The sequence below is a fragment of the Vanellus vanellus genome, assembly GCF_965231255.1.
Source record: "Vanellus vanellus genome assembly, chromosome: 5".
Classification (NCBI taxonomy): Eukaryota; Metazoa; Chordata; class Aves; order Charadriiformes; family Charadriidae; genus Vanellus; species Vanellus vanellus.
Genome location: NC_138910.1, coordinates 50,309,704 through 50,331,255, shown reverse-complemented (window position 1 = coordinate 50,331,255; position 21,552 = coordinate 50,309,704). Strand labels below are relative to the sequence as shown.

The window sequence follows — 21,552 nt, the reverse complement described above, 5'->3', positions numbered from 1 at the left end:
TAAATAATTGAATTTCAGCTAACCCCTTCAATATGTATTGAGCAATGTGGGCTTCCTTCAGGAACTCTGGAATAATTTTTTAACCAGTGACAGTAGAAATTGAATCAAACTCCACAAAATCATGCCCCTCATCTTTCTTTCTGACTAAAGATATTTTTTGGGGTTTTTTGTGCCCTTTTATTTTGTTGCTTTTCTGTTTTCTTCAGGATAACCTAATTGGAGGTGAGCAGAGGTATCTTGCACCAAATTTGCACTGACTCAGTTTAAATCTTGTTGAACAAGTCATTTAAATACACCCCTCAGACTATAAATTGTCTTATTCTTACTACTGATGCAGAGTTTCACTGGTGAAAACTGGCAGCCTTGATCTAAGCTTGAAGTTCATATGGAGGAAAACATAGATGAAGCTGAGGGAATCATCAGCTGAGGATATGAGTTACTAGATGCAACAAATCAGATCATGGTCAAAGAAGCACAAGAGAAACTCATTTAAAGGTTATGCTCTAGTCTGGGCTTCTCTTTCAGTAAAATGTCTGTACCATGAGGCATGCAGGACTTGCTGGCTGTAGCCAGAGAATTAATATGCAAAATTAATTTCACCCCTAAGTTTGGTATTGAAGATCTCATATTTGAAAAAAAAAAAAGTCAATGTGGTTTGATATCAGTAGATGTTTGACAGACCACTTAATATCTGGCTCCCTACTCTACAACTTTAGTTTTGAATATGAGCATCTCCTTGGCTGTAACATTCATCTGACCTGTAGCAGCAAGCACCGCTTATATTCTCAAGTCTATAAGCGCTGAAGAATCCAAGTAATGTAAATTACTTACTTTTTGAATGGATCAATAATCTAAATATTGAACAGTTAAGAAATATGCATCTCTAAATGATGGAAATAAGAAAAATGGTCATTGATTCTCCAGCAATTCACTTTTCCAGAGGAGAGCCACAGAACCTTTGTATGCAGCTCTTGGGGCTTTGTAGTCATTACACGCATGGAATATAAAACTGTTGCATTGCAGGTAAATTTTTCTATTGCTCTCCTTGCCTTGATATCCCTTTGAGTCAGTGGTCAGGAAAAAAGTCTTAGGGGATCTGCAAGTTAGCTCATACTGTTACACTGGTTAACATCTGTTGTGAAGGTGGGTGAAGCGCATGCCCTGGAATATGAAAGTTACTTGGAATTGCTGGCTACCTGGAGAGTTAAATCACTCTGCTTTTTGGGTTGTGTGCATTGCTATTCTGGATGTAACAGCTGTTTTGTGAATTTTATTGAGAAACCTAAGCGTAAGGAAAATAATTTTTGGTAAAAACATGGACTTTGCCTTTTTTTGTTTAGACAATGAAAAATCCAAGAGCAATTCCACCTTTCTGAACAATTTTGAAATTATTTATGATGCTGTTGGCTTCATTAGCAATTTCCAGCTTTTTTTTTTTTTTTTTTAGAAGGTTTTTAACCTGATTTCCTAAACGGATGATGTGGTTACACAATCTTGTTTGCTGCGTCCCCACCCCTGCATCCAAGCTGAATCCAAGGACGGAGATTGAGAAGGTGCTCATCTCCTCACCTTGTACATCACAAAACCATCCTTCCCTTTCACCCTGCTCCTGCCAGCTGGAGTCTTGTGAATTTATGAGCTGCTGAGCAGCGAGGGATGCCATCCTTTGCTGACGCGGGTTATATTTACTGAAGAGGTGGCGAGAATTTTCGGAAGTTTGGAAAAGTCTGAATTCTTGATTAGTTGTCACTAGATGGCTCAAAGGTGAAAGCAGTGGCGTCTTAAGGGAAGTAAGCAGTTCTTGAGTGTTCTGGAAAAATGCTATTTAAAAACTTAGGCTTGTGGTTGGAGACCTCTCAGCAGCAGTGGCAGAGCTTAGCTGCCCTTTTTGCCTTCTGAGATCACTTAAAAATATTATATATATAATAAAATTCTGCCTGCCAGCAAACATTTGAATTCAGAAGCACAGTAGCAGAATTCTGTTGTGCTCAGCTTCTGCAGTGACACTGAACTGGACAAGAATTGTTTCAGGGTGTTTAATTTGTTATAGTGTATATATACATGTTCTTTCCCATTATCTCATATATATTTCAATTAAGCCTGAACTCAGAAGAAAAAAAAAGAGCAGTGAGCTGTTGCTGCCCAAGGGTTAGGCATGAGGCTTTTAACTGTGGAAATGTCATTTCCAAGTTGAAATTGTTCTAAGTGAGTTTTCTGGAAATTGTAGAGCTGCAAAAGATTTGCCAAATGATGATTGTAATGCTCATGTTTGAGGAGCAGAACAAGAAGCAAATATCCCTGTGCATCACTGGTTAGCAATGCTCCATGGCTTTCCAGGGAAGTCAAGGGCAGGAGCCAGTGGTGGGATGCTGGATGAGCTTATGGGCTCTTGCAGAGTTCAGGAAGTGTTTAATTCCCCTCAATGCCAGTTCTGTTTTCCTTACCTTCATCTGGCTCTTAGGACTAATTCATCTTCTGAGCTTTCCAGAGCACCTTGCCTTGGATGTGCTGGTGTGCTGGGGTTGCTGCTGATCACGAACACTTTCAGCTCATCAAACTCCACCAGGCGAGGCTGCTGGCCGGGGTACCTGGGAGTTGTATTTTTCCCATTTAGTTTCATTTTTGGGCACTCTGCTTCCTCAGCAGATGGCATTTTTATCATGTTTTTGGAAAGTCCATATGGCCTACAAGAGAGAGTATCTCTTTAATTGTAAAACATGACCACCTGTTCTGATTTTAATGAGTGCAGTGAGCATTCATCTTCATATATCTGCTTAAAAATAGCTGCACCAATTGAATTTAAAAAAAAAAAAACTCAATTGGGCACCAATGCTTTGGCTGCTGAAATAATCAATTAATAATTAAGTGGCTAATTTTAGAACCCACTGGCTTTGCCCATTCCCTCGGACTCATTGTGATCAGAGCAGACAGTGATTGATTGCCCTGCCGATGCCGAGAGGCACACGCGGTGCTGGGGCCAGATGCCGGCAGGCTTCGAGCTGTTTATTGCGTTATTTAGAAGGTGAATGCAACTTCGTATCTCTGCTCAGCAAATGAACTTGTCTTTCCTGCTCTAGCTCTTTCCTCTCTGCATTGCTCCAGCTGCTTACACGCAGCCATCCGCAGGTACACTTTTCCCTGCCACCCTCTGAAGGATAAAATCTGGTGCTCAAAAGGTATCCTAATGACGGGCCAACTGGTGAGGAAGTTGAAACTGTGAGCAAAAATAGTCTTGAAAGGCTTACCCACTCCTAATAGCCTTGCCAGCATCGTTCTGCTCATTAAAATAACAATAGCTGCTCAATAGCTGCCTGGTTTCAACACAATGGGGTATTCGACAGTTCGGTGTAAGTGGTGGAGAAAACTTGCTGTGGCTGCTTGGAGTGTCTGCTTTTACAGGGCAAGGAGGGAGAGAGCCAGAAACCTCTTGCCAGAGAAGTCTCTGATCCGGTCTGATGCAGACAGCAAGATGCTGGAAGCAGGTGGCGAGGAAGGCTGCTTGCCTACTTACCTCGTTTTACTGAATGTTTCTGATACACCCCAACCCCGTCCTGCCATGGCCACCAATTAGCCTGTTAATACAGGGGAGACACTACTCTTGCCAGTCTGACGGCGGTTGCTGTAGCCTGATCGATGTAAATCCAGTTATCTCTCAAACCACATGGGATTTTGAGACAGCTGGGTATTGTTTGTAGGACTAAGAGTCATGTTTTGAAATGCTATGCAAATACAGAAATAACTGTAGCTATTGGCATTTAAATTCATTTCTAAGTAATCCTTGTGATAAACTTCCATTGGTGGGGTGTTATTTCAGTGGGAGGAGGGTCAGAGCAGTTTTCAGCTGATGTCTGGGTATTGCGAGTTGCTTGGCGAGAAAGGCATCCGACTCGGTTTCATTGCGTGTGTATGGCCTTCTCTCCCTACACTTCCAGAATAGCAGGGGATAATTAAATGAAGTTCAACATTAAAGGCTGAAAGTTGGGAAAGGAGAAGCTTATTAACCTTGTTGAGCTGGAAAGAGCACTGAGGGTGTTTGAGGCTTGGGTCTCGTGGGGTTTTCTATTCTTACTTTCCTATTTTCTTGGGAATTGAAATTTAGTTGTGCAGAAAATAAAATGTATCATTAATTCTGTTGCGATCCCTTTATTTGGTTCTGGCACTGAGGCACATCTGTGAATTAAATCTTAAGAAGAACTGGAATTTAGTCTGTTCCCTCATTAGCAGAGATGCTAATTCTCTTGATTGGTAATAAAATCAAAGGAGACAAGCAAAAAAAAACCAACCCAAAAGTATGGAGGTTACCCTTTTAGGGTAAGTGTGAGAAATTTAATCCGCATTTTCTATTATCTCATTTCAGTAGCAGACAGACTTGATTTTTTAGCCTTGGGTTCTCCAACAGTTTTCCAAGAGGGGACAGCTTGAGGAAGGAAGAGGAGGGTGCAGGGAATTAGAAATGGCAATTGGAGTGGCCAGGTGGGGAGCCAAGCAGGCAGGCAGGAGAGGCAAGAGTCCTTTAGCTGCTGGCTTGTACATGGGCCAAATGGGGTATGTGGGGGGACATGTGTATGTGCACACACGTGTGGATGCACCTTCTTCCCTCACTGACTCTCTGAAAGGCTGTTTGGACCCTTACGGACTGAATTTTAGGGCCGTTCTAAGAAGCCTGCTTAAATGCTCCTTTCCTGCAGTGCAGACTGTTTATCCTAGACAAGGCTTTAAGTGAGATGCAGAAGCTGCAGGCAGGATTTTTATTGTGAGCTGGCTACTAGTGGTCCCGTGATTAAAATCTGCCCCTTTTCTTTGTCATCTCTAGATCACTGTGTTCACTACTATGATCTTCGCAACACTAAGCAGCCAATTATGGTGTTCAAAGGGCATCGCAAGGCAGTCTCCTACGCAAAATTTGTGAGCGGGGAAGAAATCGTCTCTGCGTAAGTATTGCCTTTTATGTAGGCTAAAAACTTTGTAGCCCTTGCTTTCCACTGCTCTTCAGGGCCATCGTGCAAGTTCACCTGTGTGGGTGGGTGCGCACACCAGCTGCTGTGCTTTTGGGAAGCAGATTGTTGCTTTTTTCTTCTAAGACAAAAATAGAAATTAATTCCTGGTGCCACTTGGCTCTGCTCTGTCTTGCGGAGCTAAAATGCTTAAGAGGAATACAAAGACAACTAGATGCAGCTCCTGACCACAAGCCCCAACTTTGGGAAGCTGCAGGTGAACTCTTCCTTTACGAAGTGCTGTGTGCGCTGAGGATGCTCCTGATGTTCAGTCGCATGCAAGTGAGCATGTCTGTCAGATCACATAGTGAAAGGTTTGAATGACTGGCAACAAGCCTCTTCAATAAACCAGAGGTGAGCCCCTCTTACATGATGGGGAAAATGCAAGCAACTTTGTGGGTTGCAGGGGATTCTTTGATCTCAACGTACTTGCGTGTAACACCCAAGTGCAGCAGGGATGGATCACAGGGGTAGATCTAGTCCCAGAAAGTACGCCTGCTACCTGATACCGAGCCGCTGATTATCCAGCTTGGCTCCGTCCTGTGTTTTCACATGGTTTACTCTAGGAGCCTGGAGTCAAAGCAGAGCATTTTAAGGTGTATTCAGGCTGCTAGTGAGTTACTGTGAGCTGAGCTGTGTGATGGAAGATTCCCTTAGGCTTCTGGTACTGTTTATATTTAATCAGCTCCTCTCTTATTTCCATTAATGTTATAACTCTGTAAGGGTGCAAATTCATACCTAGAACACAGAGAAAATTTAATTTAATGCTTTGAACCAAATCTGGGTAAGAAGAAAGTGTTTAATAGAAGCAGGAGGAGGCTGGGAATCTTTCACAGCCATGATCAAGTGGAGCATCATCTATGGGATGTTTCAGGACAGAATAGCCCTATCCTGCTTGAGCTGACCATCTGAGAAAGCTTATCACACAGTCCTGGGAGGAATAGCAATAGAGCTGTCAGACTTGGACAGGCAACAACAGGGTGAGGGGACTAACTAGAGGGTTCGCCTGTCTTTCTGCATGAACAGAAAGAAATGTCAGAGCGAGTAGATTATTTTTCATCTCTGTCTTTTGCAAATTGAGGAGACAGCAGTAGTGATTCCCAAAAATCAAGCACTGATTTCTTTTAAGAAAAAATTATATGTATATTCAGATTCTCTAGATTTCTAGCTAAAGCTGTTTTATAGATTGCATTGATTTACTTTGCTTTGTAGAGTTAGGTTTTGACCTCAAGGGTGTTCAGAACTGCCTGATATTTAGCACAACACACTGATTGCAGTGCTGATGTACAGAGAGACAGACTTAACCGAGCAGTGCATCCATGATATTTTTTTGCAGAGGGTATGAAACAGGAAGAACAGTGTAACACCAGTGGGATCAAAGTCCTTTTCCTTGTGGTCCAGTGGCAGATAACTTTCTTCTCTTATGGAGTGCTTATCCTACATAATGCAAACATGGGTAGAGCTTGACGGGAATTTGTTAACAGTAAAAGTGCTCCATTAGTAATAGACTAAGTGATTTTATTTTAATGAAGAGATCTAGAATGTATGCTACTAAAAGACAGAGGTTAAGTGCCTATACATCTGAGGTCTTCTTGATGGGTTAGCTAATAGCAGAAGCTGTCACAGGAATCTGACAGCTTGTAGACCAGGGATTAGTCTTCTGCTGCTTTACCCTGCCTTCAGAAAAGTTTAGTTTCCAGGCAACTCTGAAGCTTTTAAAAGCAGCATTTTAAAAATCATAGAATGGTTTAGGTTGGAAGGGACCTTAAAGATCATCTAGTTCCAACCCCACTGCCATGGGCAGGGACACTTCTACTAGACCAGGTTGCTCAAAGCCCCATCCAGCCTGGCCTTGAACACCTCTAGGGATGTGCCTTAATAGCACAGAAGGCACCTCCCTGTACTTGTGGTCCAAAAAAGCAGTAGTATATACATTTTTGCCCTTTTTATGAGCTATGCTGCTACTGTGATGGTAAGGACAAGGGAAGGAAGAGTGAGCAGCAGTGTAGGGCAGGGGTGGACCTGGAAACAAGCATCAGGCAGAGAAGCTGAATACTTTTAGGGCCTCCCTTGGTCAAGAACTTGGGATGAGGAAAGCACTGCTGCCTAAGTCACAGTATTACAGATCAAGTTCATACCTTCGTTCTGATCTGACCTCATACTATTATTACAAATGACTAACAAATCTTGCTGCAGCTCCCTTATCGCTCCTTTGTCATTCCACCTGTCATTGAAGGCTGAGATAAGGTTTTTGCAGTATAGTATGAGGCACATCCCTACTTTTTTGTGCTATATTTTTAGGTAAATGTGACATTGGTGCAGGGCTAATTTGTTATATTGTTGGTAGTATTTGATGGATATTGGTTGGGGTTTTTTTTTCCCTTCAGCTCTTAATATTCAGAAAGCAGCAAGGTTGGGTGATGTGACTTTTAAGAGGTAAGCATTACATACCTCCCTTCCCTCTCACTGAGGAGGCTGACAGGTCCTGCTCCCAATCTCTTTCAAATTTAAGAACAAACCTAGCACTACCCACTTCCTCAAGGGTGGTTTCACGGGGCTCCAGTCCCACCACATCAAGTGTTTCTTCAACTACTGTGGAGTGTATTGCTGTAAGTCATTGAGTGCCAGTATATCAGAGCCTGGCAATTGCTAGAGAATAACGCCTGGGAAGTGAGAGGGGCTTGTGTCCCCTAGGTTTGGGGGGAGAAATTAATCCTACATCTGCTGGAAACCTGGTATCTTCCTATTTCACTTCAGCTCTGCCAGGCATAGGAGACTACCTCCACCTCCTTTCTTTTGCCAAAGGGAAAATGTTTGCTCACAGTAAATAGAAAAAGATTTTGAAGGCAAGTATGTTTGTATCTGAGGGAACAATGGAAAACATCAATTTTGATTTAATCCCAACAGTGTTTGTATGTTTTTAATAGTAATATTTAGCTTTGCCGTCAAGGTGAAAAAAGTGGAAGTTTGAGATCTGTATCCATGCAGTCTCAATTACACATGAGAAAACCACATCAATTTAATGCTAATAGCAACTCTGAGCCCCTATAGGTCTTTAAATGCTGCTGCTTGGTATTGGGCAGGAGGAGGAGAACATGCTTTCAGGGCAGCTGGAGAAGGAGGAGGCTGCTTTCTACCAGAGTTCTGTAAAGGCAAAGGCATCAATGAGAGTTGTAGCCAGCATGAAGGGAACAGATTTTGTCCATACTGTAGAAGTAAAAAAAAAAAAAAAAAAAAAAAAAAACCACAACCAAAAAAAAAACTATTGAGTGTGTCCTGGATCTGTGGGGATCTGGAGGAGGCAGTGATGGCCCAAAGGCTGTACAGTTCAGTGGAGGACTCTGTAATTGATAGGAGAAAGGAAGATTAACACATAGAGGAAGCTTTTTATTCAAACATTTAACATGTTTTGACGGGCTTCTAAAATAACAGGATACCTTTACAAGCTCAAGCTAAGTTGCATATGACTGAAAGTGGGATAAATCTCCTGGAGCACACTAAGACTTACTACATTTATATTGCAAGTAGGGTGTTAAGGAGCAGGGTTGCACGCAAGGACTACAGACCATATGGCAGCAGGGTAACTTTAGGTATTGTTTTCAGGTCAACAGACAGTCAGCTGAAGCTGTGGAATGTAGGGAAGCCTCACTGCTTGCGCTCCTTCAAGGGTCACATCAACGAGAAGAATTTTGTTGGGCTTGCGTCCAATGGAGACTACATCGCCTGTGGTGAGTAGAGCAGCAATCCTGACAAATGCTAATAGGACTCCTCAGAGTTGGTGCCTCTCCAGTTCCAAAGCACACCAGCAGTTGTGCTACGTAGCTGCGTGGGCTTTTTAATAGGGGATTATTCTGAACTTCCATGCTCCTTTCCTTCCTGGGGAATGGTGTAAGGAGCCCTGACTTGGTTTTCTTCCATTTCAGATGAGTTCTTTGTATATGACGATTCAGACTTGCTGTCACCAAAAGTCAACTGCTAATGTAGCCACTGTTGATATCACTTACATCTTTCAAGTTTATCAACTGACACATCCTCATGCATCTTTCTAAGGAAGGGCAGTAGCCTGGACCCCATGAGTGGTCCTGTACTTGTCACTTGGTATGGCATTCTGCCTGACGAAGCAGTAACGCCCTCATTGTGGAGAGCACCCTAGAAGACTAAATCATACTGAAGCAGTTACCTGTTTGGCAGTTTCTGTTTTTTTCACCACTTAAGTTGGACTGTTGAATGTCTGTAAATCCATAGGTCTTGGTGGGAAAGTAATGACAGGCTGATTGCTGTGGGATGAGCAGGACAGCTGTGCCAGCACTGAAGGGAGGATCTTAGTTTGTGTATACTCTGATCTCTGTACAGCTTGCAAGGCAGAAATTGGGATGGATTTCTAAATAAAGCCTGCACACTGTCTAGTCTCTCTTACTTAAACCTCCACAGACCAAACTGTCGTACTTGATTACGGCAAGCAAAACTGTGATAGCACTACCTGCCTTAGAGCTGTAACGCCGAGCAGGCTGGGTATAGCGGTGTTTCGCATGGTAGTGTAGATGCTCTGTTCTGCCCTAAGGAAGTTATGGGGGACGGTTGGGATCCTGTATGTTTTGCAAGGGCACTGCATACTGCAGTTGTCTTGTAAAAAAAAAAAAAAAAAAAAAAACCACAACCTGTTTCCATTATTAAGTATTGTGAAAGTTTGCTGTGGAGCACTCCCAGTTGCCAAGGCACCACAAGCATGATAACTACAAGGAGGAAATGTCTGGTCTTGTCTTAAACAATGAAAGAGCTAAGAAGCCTTATTTCTTTTCCTACTACCAGAACGTAATCTTGTATATTTATTTTCTTTATTTCTAGGAAGCGAAAATAATTCCCTTTACCTATACTATAAGGGCCTCTCAAAGACACTGCTGACATTCAAGTTTGATACAGTTAAAAGTGTCCTGGACAAGGACCGGAAAGAAGATGACACAAATGAGTTTGTGAGTGCTGTATGCTGGAGGGCACTACCTGATGGGGTAAGCTTTCTGCTCAGGCACCCCAGCCGGGTGCAAAATGAATGCCTCCTGCTTTCTTATGAAGTAGCATTATTGAGGGTTTGACAGCACTTGGTATTTTCCTGTTTATGGGTATTGCAGATCGGCACAAGAATGTGAAGATCTGTAGGGTAACTGAAGCGCTGGGGGATGCTGGAAGAGAAGGGACTGCTGTGCTGTGCTCTTAACTCTTCCACCTGGGTGTTTGAATTTCTCTACTTCTCATCTGAAATCCTAAAAGCAGAGTTGTATGTCTGGTGCTTGATGGTTTTTGTGGATGCATTAGCAGGTTTCTTTTGCTTTAATGAAGGCACCTGCAGATGCTTGCTGTGGAACCTTATCTCAATGTTGCTGTATCTATATGGGCTTGCTCATTGAAATACAGCCCCCGTGTTTAGATGAGTAGATATGTAGAGGAGGCAAGCAGTCACCTCAGTGACTATTACAGTGACACTTAATTCATATACATAGCATGTGTACTAATGCTGCAGGCAGACCTGACGCAGCTTTTGTGAGAGTGGCCTTTCGGCAGGAGGCTGCTCTGGAGAACAAAATGCTGCTTTTAAATTCAGAGTACTCTTGAAAACCTTGCATTAAAAAAAAACAACAAACCTTGAGCAAGTAACTCCCTTGTATGTACAAGGGTTTGCAGATCAGATACTTAATGGGCTTGTTGGAAGGCAAGGGAGAGGAGCTCATCCTAAATACAGTCCTCCAAGTAGCTCAAGTGGAACACTGCCTAATTGATGTCTTGAGATGTTGCGTTCACAAAGACAGTGTTTTGGAAGGGTAATGTCTACCAATCTGTTTCTGTATGAAGAAACTGCCCCCACAACTGTGATTCAGTTGTCACTGGCATAAGCTTGCTTCAGATAGGCACTTGTGAATCAAAATAAAAATAAACCCAAGTGTCTGAAATTGCACTTTAAAAGTAAAAAGTGGGCTGTTGTAGTTGAACGGTGGGCATGAGTAAGTGATGTAGGGTCACCAGCTTCTTTCTGGCTGGGGATTTAGGAGGATTTGGTATACACATGTCACGTCTCGGACGAAGACTGGCTGTTAGAAGTTGCATAATCCATTTTTCTGCTGGATAAAAATGTGCTGTGGGAACCTGTGTGTCCAGAAGCACCCTTCCTGAACTTTCCTAACTGCAGTACTTCTGTGTTGGGTTGTCCTGCCCACTGACCTCCTGCTCAGCTTTTCTACAGACAACAGACTAACAGTGATGTCTCACCCCTCGTGTTGTATCTGTTGCCGTCCACTGCTCCTTATAGTGCATCACATCCTCCTTATCAGCCTGTTCTGATTAACGTGCTTTACTCTGATAGACCTTCTGCTTAAGTGAGTGAGAAACTTTTGAGCAGTCACCAAGGGCTGTCAAGCAATTCTTCATAACCAGTATGAAAAATATTGTGCAAAAATGTAGTAATTAAATCGGACCCATCAAGATTGCACCAAATAATGTTCACGCTTCAGTCCATTAAGCAGCATTCAGAATCCATAGCTATTCTGATCTTTTTTTTTTTCCATCATTCCTCTGCTCTTCCCTGGGCTGCTTCTAAATTAGCCTGTTTCTCCTGTGGCAGCCACAGTACCTGGCTCTCATTTGTAAAGAAAGCAGCAAAAAGCTGCCTGAGATCTGAAAGCCACCACCTGAGTGGTTTTACCTTCGCCTGTGGTGCATGCCATCCTGCTTTACATACTGAGCAAGCAGCCTCACTTGCTTTTGCCAAGAGGCCTGAATGCTTCTTTGCACCATATCTCAAATCCCCCTGAGACAAGAATTACTCTTCACCGATGCAGCTGCACATTTCTCTTCCCTCTTGTACCCACGCAGAGGGTCCTCTCTGACCTAATTGAGACTTTGCTCGTGTTCTTAGGAAATTAAATTACTGCACAGCCAAAGGTCACTTATGTCCAGAAAGTCATGCTCAAACGATGAAACTCTTCTATTCTCCATTTTAGTAATGTTTCTTAAATTTGGCATAAAATTTTTCAAATGAGCTTTGTATATACAGACTTCCCTAAAAGCTGGTGTGTTTTTTAATGATGCTTGGATGAACTAGAGAAGGCTTTTGCCTCGCAGTGCTGTCTGCATCTGTGGGAATCGGGGAACCCACAGCCTATTTCTGGCTTAATTGCAGATTTTGATCCTGGGTGAGTCACTGTGCCTTAATATCCTAATTATAAGAGTTACCGTGCCTACCTTTCACTGGTGGCAGTGATTGTGCCTGCTCCGCTGAAGGGTGTGTGCATCGAAGCAGCTCCAGCGTAGCAGCTGTAAAGAGCCCAGCACGGGCTGGGAAACCTGCCCCAAAGCCACGGGGAGCACGGCAGGTAAGCTTTATACTGCTGTGGGCATGCTGTTCTCTGTGCCTTGCTGGGCTGGTTCAAAGCCGTCTCGCCTGTCTCCTTGCCATGGCTACTGGGCAGTAGCTTCAGTTTGCTAGTTGGAGTGTTTCCAAGGGAGGAGATGCAGGCGCTGCCTGTCAGCATTTCCCCAGGGCTCCCCAGTGGAGCAGACTCTTCTTGGTTTCCCTACAGTGTTGCTCTCAAGGATTGTTCTTTAATTAACCTTTCAAGATGAGATGAGTAAGTTTCAGATCTGTCAGTTATCTTGGGAAGCATGAGTACATGTACTCCTTCATTTCATGCACTTAAGTGCAAAATCTCGGATCCTAATTAAAACTTAACTAAAACTTTCAGATGAAATGTCATTGATTCTTTCTTAAATCTATTTTTATGTAATTCTAGCTTTTACTTCCTCCTGAGCCAAAGTTAAGCTGTGCCAGCAGCCCTTGCCAGAACCCAATTTTTTTTTCCTCTGCATTGGTTTTCCTTCACTCACAAAGATGCAGAGACCTTTTTGCTAGAGCTGTCACCTTTCCAACCACAGAGGTCCATGTGTGTCAAAGTCAGGAGAGAAATTGTTCTCCGTAAATACTTATTAGCATTTTGCATCAGGCTTACTCACTTTACAGCTATTAGGTGATATTTAGAAATAAACACTAGCTTGACGGCTAGTAGTTTCTTTAGGCTTTGGAAAAAAAAAAAAACAAACAAAAAACTTCTCAGCAGGTATATCAGGAAGCAAACCTTTGCTCTGCTTCTTTTGGTGCTGTTTTTTGAACAAAGGTAAATAGTCTGTTTGATATTTTTTAAATAGAACTTATTTATAGTTGTGGGGAAAACCATTTCTCACTTCTCATTTTATTCTAAAAATTGATCAGTATTTCAAAGTAGGGAAAGCTTCAGGACACTTTTGGCCTAAATGACCTGATAAACATGAGTTAGACGCACAGACGCATTTCAGAACCTTCCCTGACCCAGATCCTTTTATTTCCCAAGTCAAGGATTATATGATATACCTATGCCGTTCTTTTTCTGGCACCTTGACAAGATTTAGCCAGCTCAATTTGAAACATGAATCTGGTCTTGAGATTGGAAAATATTCTTCTATTTCATTAGCACGTAAGCAGATGATGCCCTTGCATATAGGGATGCTCTTGTAAAGGGAAAGGAAATTATAGTAGTGGTAGTGGCTCACAGCAGCAAGGTGAGTAGAGATGTTTAATTTATCTTGGGAGGGTCACTCTGGTTTCATGGATAATAGCTGGAAGAGATTGGTTTGTACTTCATTTTCCCTTGTGTCCTATGTGATGTTTTCCCCCTCCCTAAAGGGGACACCTTTCATTTGGACCTGCTTTGCCATATAGCAGAGTTCAAGATGTACCTCATACAGCTGTGTTAAATAATTGCAATAATTGAAAGTAGCCCCTTTCCCAGTCACAGTTAGTGTTTCTCAGAAAGAAGCTGTCAAAAGAGAAACCAAGGCTGAACCTGCTCCCAGGACAGCAAAAAGTATTACCACTGAACACAGAAGCAATTTGATTATGTAGATTAAGCATGGCTCAATCTATCATAATCACTGTAAAGAAGCCATTTAATTTTGTACCTGTTTGCATGAGTATTCATTACTGCTGATAAGCAGGTTAGCCAGGGAAAGATTTCTCAAGCAGAAATGTCAAGGCTTTGATACCGGTGAGGAGATGCAGATAAGAGCAGGAGAATGCCATGCAAATTAGCTTAGGTAAAGCTTTATGTACTTTTTTTTTTTCTTTTAAAGGTCTAAAGAAGGGAAATCCATTGCCAACAGTGCTGCAGACCTTAACCAAACTGCAGTGAGCGGGTGGGTGGTGGTACGTGCTGGATGGATGCGGAGGTCTCCTGGCGCTTGGGAGGAAGGCTCTGAGAGCGCTGGTGTGGCAGAGCTATGAAAGCATCTTCTCTGCCTGATAAGGGAAGGCAGAAACCTGTGTGTGTTTTCTCACCTCGTTGTTGCTCTTCAAAAGTAATTTTAATTTAGGAGAGTCTCGAAACAATAATCTAGCCACAAGTGAGAGAAACAGGCTCTGGGACTCGGGGCTTCAGGTTGCCTCTAGGCACTATCATGTGATGGAAGTATCTTCATAATAAGCCTTGCATCTCTGAACTTCTCTTTGTTAATCTAAGAGGATGGAAATATTGCCTTCAAATAGGTTTTTGGTGCATCTTTTCAGAAAATGAGCTTTGCTTCCATTTATTTTTCCTTTCCTCCAAACATTCAGCTTTGTTTCTTAATGATGTCTGGCTTGAATTCTTTAAATAGAAACCCATAATTGTACCACAGTAAGCTGGTCACTTAATAGGGCTGTAATCTTGTTCACCGATGAAAAGTAGCCATCCTTTGTTTCCCAGTAGCCTAATAAATGGTACACAACATACACAGGAGCTAGTCAGGGACTCTGATAATTTACAATCAGCAAATTGGCTCCCTTCACTGGAATTAATTTAGCCAATACAAATTATTTCAGGAAGTGATTCATTGCCATTTTAAAGCGCTAATTAATTTGGATGACTTATGAACATTAAAAATGAAACCTCCTTTGTCATTCCCAAATAACTAAATGCTTATTCAGTGTCATTCTTAAGTAACTTGTATCGACTGTAACTACATCTCTTGTAACTTGAAATACAAATTCCAATGGGGTTTGGGGGAGAAAACAAGTGTAAGACTTGATATTTTTTTGTTCTGCTTTGCTGCTGAAATTTTAAAGGCTTAAAATTGGTGAGAATTTTGACTTGCAGCTTCAACTCAGTGTTGGTTTATTTTTGCAGCATCCTCAACTAGTTGTTCAGATGTCAGTTAAGATATATCTAGGTAGTAATCTAAAGCTTATGAGATAAATGCCTGCCTGGAGTAATCAGACCCAAGCTGTCCCTTGCCTGCTTCTGATACTAGCTGCTGGCACACGTAGCAGCGTGAGTAGCTCCAACGGCAGTATTTTCAGGGAGGATGCCTGCTGTTCTCTGACTCATCCTTTCTTTCCTAGACCTGGGCTGTCCCATAGCATTTGTGTGCAGCATCTCCCAAACCAGCGTTCTTGCAGGTTATTCTCTGGTGCAGTACCACGCTACTGCTTCATCCTGGAAATGCGGTGGTCTTCATCTTCTCTCGTGATTGAAATGCACAGCAGTTTATTGGAGGCTGAGAATGAGCAGCTTTTAAGAAAAGCAAGGAGATGCAACTTTGATCAGGTTTATTCTATTGTTTTTTCTCCCCCTTCTGAAAATCTTCAAAGATTTTCCTCCCTCCTGTGGAAGCTGTCTAAGCCCTATAGCATGTGAGCTGTGAAACTCACAGCTGTCTGTGTGATGGCTGCCCAGTCCTCTTGACATGCCCTCTGCTCTCTGGCCATTGGCAATGCTTTAAACAAGTTTTCTTTGACTTTTATTACTTTGTTGCTTCGCACTTTCCTTAGGTAGTAAATATATTTTATTTCTCTTCTATCCTACCTTCTTCATGTCTATTCCTTCATTACTCTTTTGAAAATCTTAAATCTTCGTTAAAAACAAGTGGAACACAGAATATCAAAAGATACATCATACATCATGCATGCTTGATTTTTATTTTTTTTTTTCCCCCAAATCTTAGCATATGACTTATGTATGCCAACACACACGATAATATATTGTTTTATATGCTGCTTGAAAACTGTTTTCATATGCAGAATAATTTCTACCTTGCAGATAAAAGATGTCACAAGTTCAGTATGTATGCTTCTTTGTGCTGAACATGCTCATATACTTTCATGCCCATATCTCTTCAAATGCTTGGTTTGGGCTCTATTTTTTCTATGGCTGAGGAGAATTAATTAAAAAATACTCAGATGACTAACAATATTTTACTCCTCATCACAAACCTTGGAGTCCAACTGCAGAGAACTTTGGGGAAAAAAATCATGCTCTATTATTAACAGTTCATGCATTTTATTGAAATTTCAGTGTGTTGACACTTCGGTCCATGTGAAAGACCATCTTGATAATGTGATTATGCAAATGATAGGCATTAAGAGAAAGTGTTTACTTTTGAGTCTTCTGTAGAAGAGGAAAAATACTGGTAAATGTTCTTTTGGTATCGGCTCTCCCCAGTTGCAGGACACCCTCTGAGCTTCCTCCCGGTGAGAGCAGTCACTTGCTGGACCGCACTGCTGCCGCAGTGAAGCAGGGGTGAAGGGAGGCAGGTGATTCCCTGATAACCCCAACCTCTGTCTGCTGTGCTCCTCCTGTCTAGTGTGTTTGGGGGGAAAAAAGTGTATTGCACAATTTATTTTGCTGTTTCAGGGCTCAAGGTGGGTGGCTGGTACATCAGCGCCTATGTTAACTCTTCGTTTCCTAGATGCAGACAGAGCAGCTGGCTGTGCTGCCGACGCAAACCAAGGGGATGAGTCTGTCGCTTTTGTTCAGCTCTGGAAGTTCAGATCCCCTGTGGTATTGCAGCACTGATATCATTCTAGCTTCTATTTTAAGAATAGCTTCTCCAAGAAATGTAGGTGGCTCGGGTTTTTCTTCTTTGTTGGTTTTAAGTTTACATTTGCAAACTCAATTTCTCTCTCCTTCTGCAAGGTGAGGCTCTTTTTTTTTTGCCTGCATAATCGCAGAAAATTGCCAAGGGGTTGATGTTTTTTTGAAGTGAAGGCAGATCAAAGTCGCACATGTTTTGTGAACGAAGGCAGCATTTACTCTTTCAGACTTTTACAGCTGATATTTGCTTACCAATGTGTCTATTCCAATGCTAAGAGAAGTAGGGAGTGTGCTGCAGATAGGACTGAGGTCCTGCTTATTAGAGTCATCTCTTTCCTAGAGCAAGTGAATGACATTGTGGTTGACATAACTCTCAGTACTGTTGACATTACAGTTCCAGTAGTTGATCCCAATGGTGCAGCTGTACAGATAATGGATTGCAGTTCATTGCCGGTGCAAGCAGAGGTCCAAGCAGGCTCTCCTTGTTTCCTAGGCTTTAAAAAAAAAAATAAGAGCATCCCAATGCAATCACAAATTGTATTGCTATGGTACGCACTGTGAACTAGGGATGCAAAGAAGTCTCTGTGCGGCTGTCATTAAACTTCTAAGTGGATGTTTCTCTCCTGTTGGGACTCTGCTGCTTTAGTAACCATCAGTTCTTTATTCGAGTATGAGGGTTTTGTTAACAGATGAACCCGAGTCAGGAATTTACCTGGACTTCATTCCTGACTCCATCCCCAACTCCCTGCTGAACCATAATGTTACAATGTACAAGCTGAAGTGTAGCAATATGTATCACGTGGCCCTTCACATGAGCTATTTCCCAAACAGTACAACTTAATAGAAATTAATTTGTATTAGGGTGATACTCAGGGTCACCCTCATATTATATGTTTGGGTGGAGAGAGAAAAAGAGCAGATTTGTATTCAGAGACATTTGCTTTTAGAATTAAATAACTGTACAACTGTGCTTTTTCCTTTTCCCACCCAACTTCTGCAGTGCTGCAGTTGAGCCCCTTGGTCTGAACTCTGATACGTATTCTGCTGGGTTCTAGAGATGCTGATTAAATAATTGATTAGGCTGTTGTAAGGTTTGGGGCTTTTTTTCAAATGATGCCTGGAAACCTGCCTATCTTGGGTTGTAATCTCCTTTCTTCCCATGCTTGTTCTTAGTGTTGTGCCTTTATCTTGCGGGCATTTCACCATCTATTGCCCTAGGGATTAGAGGTGGCAGGCATGCACTCTATCTTCCCCCACAACTTTGAGTAGGAAGGCTCATCCCTAGTATTTTCTGGGGTTTTTGTAATGTACATTATGTATAGTGTCCTGGAGCAGAGCCCCCTGAAAGCAGTAAGTCACTGTAGAAGCCAGGCAAGTTTTGCAGGTGCTGAGTTAGCATCTATTGCCTGATCTCAAGCTCCAACCAAAGCTGGTCTCCTCTGAGTGAGAGCATCTCATACGTGAGCAGTGATTGCTTTACTTACTTTCCACTGCCAGGTTCATGCTGGCTTTTTTTTTTTTTTTTTGTGAATTGCCATCTATCTGCTGAAGCTCTGGTTGGCACAAAGTGCCAATGAGATGAGGTCTGAATGCTTGGCGCTAATCTCGGTAAGTCGGTCAGTGTTCAGTGTTTTATGAAGCAGATGAAGGGGGTCATTTAAGATAGGAGCTGCAGGGGAAAAGCTAGGTTTTTCAATACTTAGTGCTAAAGGATGACTCTGGTTTCAGACCAGCAAGAGCAAAGTGGGAGAGAGTGAAGTGAGTTTTGAAAAGTCATTGGCATTGGGCTAACCACCGCCTTTGAAGTCAGCTTCAATGCAGCAGTAGAATTCCCACACTGAGGGTGTTTGAAACCCTCGCTGCTGGTGGTCTGCTGTCACTGCTGTTTGAAGGTGGGTTTATAACCTCATTCCCTCCAACAAGTGTCACTGCTTCAATTGCAGTCAAAGCAACCTCACAATGTTGTCCTTTTTTTAGTTTTTATTATTATTATTCAGTGCATCTACTGATGGCAAGTCCTAACAGGCCACCACCATTCAGTAGTCACAGCTCATGAGCTGCATCAACCTTTTACTCTAGGACTCCTAATTAAGCAATTCTAATGCCAGGATTTAATGTTTTACAGAGTCTAAATGAAGTGGAAAAAATATGAACTGATTTTTTTTTTCTTTCTAGCACAAGATTTTGATCAGATAATTTAACCTTTGGTTGAAATCAAAGTAGAAGCATTTATGCACAGGTGGTTTTCTCTGCAAAAGCTTTACTTTATGTAAGTCTCTGTATTAATATAGTTACTGCTTGGCTTTGGGCAACTGTTCTGAAGGTTTTCATATTCTTTCTGCCCTTCTGTTATCAGTGACAAAACCCCAAAGCATTTTGAAACCAAGTAACTTGTGACCAGCTTAATGCCAATTGCATTGCATGTTAGTAAAGCAAGAATTAAGGCTTTTATGACCTTTTTACTCCTTGTAAAAACAACTGCTCAGACTGGTTTTCCAACAGCGACATGGATTTGTATCCTTTTAACCTATTTTAAATAAGACTTAGTTTCCTTTTGGTGATGTTCTGATCTAATTCTAGCTAGTGCTAGATGAGCTAGTTATGTGCACAGAGTGAAAACAGTCACTCCTTTGAAAGCAATCTCTTGTTTGAATTGAAACTACCTGTATATGTAATTAGGCTATGTAATTCTTTTATATAGGATACACACAGAATTATAATAATCAGTCCTTTCTAAGGAAGAGAAAGCTAGTATGGCAGAAAAGTTATGTTTAGTAATTTAATGAGTACCTTTTAGACAGATATGATACTGCTAAATTTGGGGTTGTGCAGCTGAATGGAGTTGCATTCACCCTTGCATGAGGTGTTTTGAATTCTGCAAGAAGCACAGCTTCGAACAATTACGTCTCTTATTGTATATCATAATCACTTCCGAAACTCTTATCTGGTTGCTAAAGCTGGAGAGAAGTGACCTGTTTGATGCAGTACTGGATTTTCTAGTTTTACTTTAGTATGTCTGAAGTGAATATTAAGTTAAGCTGAGAGATGTAGCTGGGGCAGCCTGGGGAGCTGGCAGATGAGACAGTGCATTGTTTCCCATTTACTTATAATAATGAGAGATACTGGAGGGAAGATAAGCAATATTACATATACTGGGAATAAAGATTGGTTCAGATCCATTAAATAAAAAAGAAGTTCCTTTTACCTGTAATCTGTAGATACCACATAAATTAACTGCAGCAGCAGGAGGAGGGGAAGCTGCATCCCTCTTCACTACCCGCACTGGCAGAGGCTCAGCATCACTAGCCAAGTTTCCTGGTGTAAATCAGGCACACATGATTATTTCTTCCTAGTTTCTAGGTTGATCAGTTGAGACCTTGTTGCCTTTTTCTTCCAAGAAAGACCTTCTACAAAGCAGGCTGTGCTGGCCAAGTTTCTTCCAACCACCAAATAATGGCAAGCCTGTCTAGTCTGGGGAGTGTGTACTCGAGGGATGTCCTAACTCATTTAGAGTGAAATATCCTTGATTAAAATAGGAGGTTAAAAGTGCTTTTGTGTGTGCCTTGCTTCACAACTTGCTCGCTGGCTCCAGCATTTGAAAAGATAAATTTGGGCCAGCAGGAGTAAAAAAAGAAAAAAAGGAGAAAAAAAAAAAAAAAAAAAAGGATTCATCTTGCTGTTGGCTTTCTGGTTTTGTTAGGTTCACGCTTGACAATACAAATGAAGAAATTCAAATTGTTGGGAAATGTGTGAAAAACTAAAGTCAAACGGAAGTTAGCAGCTTGTGAAACTTCTCTTCTAGTGTTATAGCAAGCAGCAGCCTGCTCTGGGAGCTTGTGAGTTTTTTTTGTTTCAAAACTTAAAAATTTATAAATTTAACTTTGTGGATCTTTGCTTACTTTTGGCAATGTGAAAAATCATTCTGCTGATGCTCAGATATTTGTATAAGAAAAATACCACTTCACAGATTTCTTTTGGATAAATGTTTGGATAGATGTACGGTTACAGGGTTAAGGGGTGCAATTTGACTGCCGCTTTCCCAGCGTATCCTTGAATGCAAACTCAGACCCTCTCCATGTCTCCTGGCATCCTCTGCAACCATCCCTCTTCTTCCCTTCGTAAGGCTCCTTGGTTTTCCCTTGAGAGCCAAGCTGTCTGAACATGGAAGTGGGGACAAGGACAGTGTTCTTGTAAGGCCACCACAATCACCACATCTTTGGCTTTTGTTACTCATCTTGAACCTGGGAATTACCTGTTCTGGAGTGAGGAGGGGAGCTATGAAAACTTGGTTGTTTTTTTTTTTTTTTTTACAGATTTTTGAAGTTTCCATTGTTTTCCTTTGCAAACAGGTTTGAGGTGGGTTTGTGACGCAGACAAGTGTATTCTTGGCTGGGCTGAGGCTTCCGTACTAATTTTGGATAACATGAATGTGGAATCTGAGCCCAGCTCACTACAAATCAAAGTTAATGATGTAATGAATGTGACGCATGCCAAACTCCATTGTCTCTTTCTTTCCTTATCCAAACAAACGCATACTGTGTGTGTGCTGTGTGTGGCTTTTTTTTTTAGAGGCCATTTCTTTATACTGTCATTTATTTCTTCCTTGGAAGCTATATCTAGGGCAGTAGATGATCATGAATTCTTCGCGGGAGCTTTTCTGTTGATGATTGTAGCAGTACACATGAGCTTGC

At 41.9% G+C, this 21,552-nt stretch overlaps 1 protein-coding gene across 1 annotated transcript in view; it reads left to right on the top strand.

The window, feature by feature from the left end:
• Positions 1-21,552, top strand: part of COP1 (COP1 E3 ubiquitin ligase) — a gene marked incomplete at its 5' end in the record, with an annotated part of 128,964 nt that overhangs the window by 86,151 nt on the left and 21,261 nt on the right. The window contains 3 exons of the mRNA XM_082483356.1: positions 4,814-4,931; positions 8,598-8,722; positions 9,840-10,000. Of these exons, the coding sequence (XP_082339482.1) occupies positions 4,814-4,931; positions 8,598-8,722; positions 9,840-10,000 (404 nt within the window). The remainder of the gene's footprint in view (positions 1-4,813; positions 4,932-8,597; positions 8,723-9,839; positions 10,001-21,552) is intronic.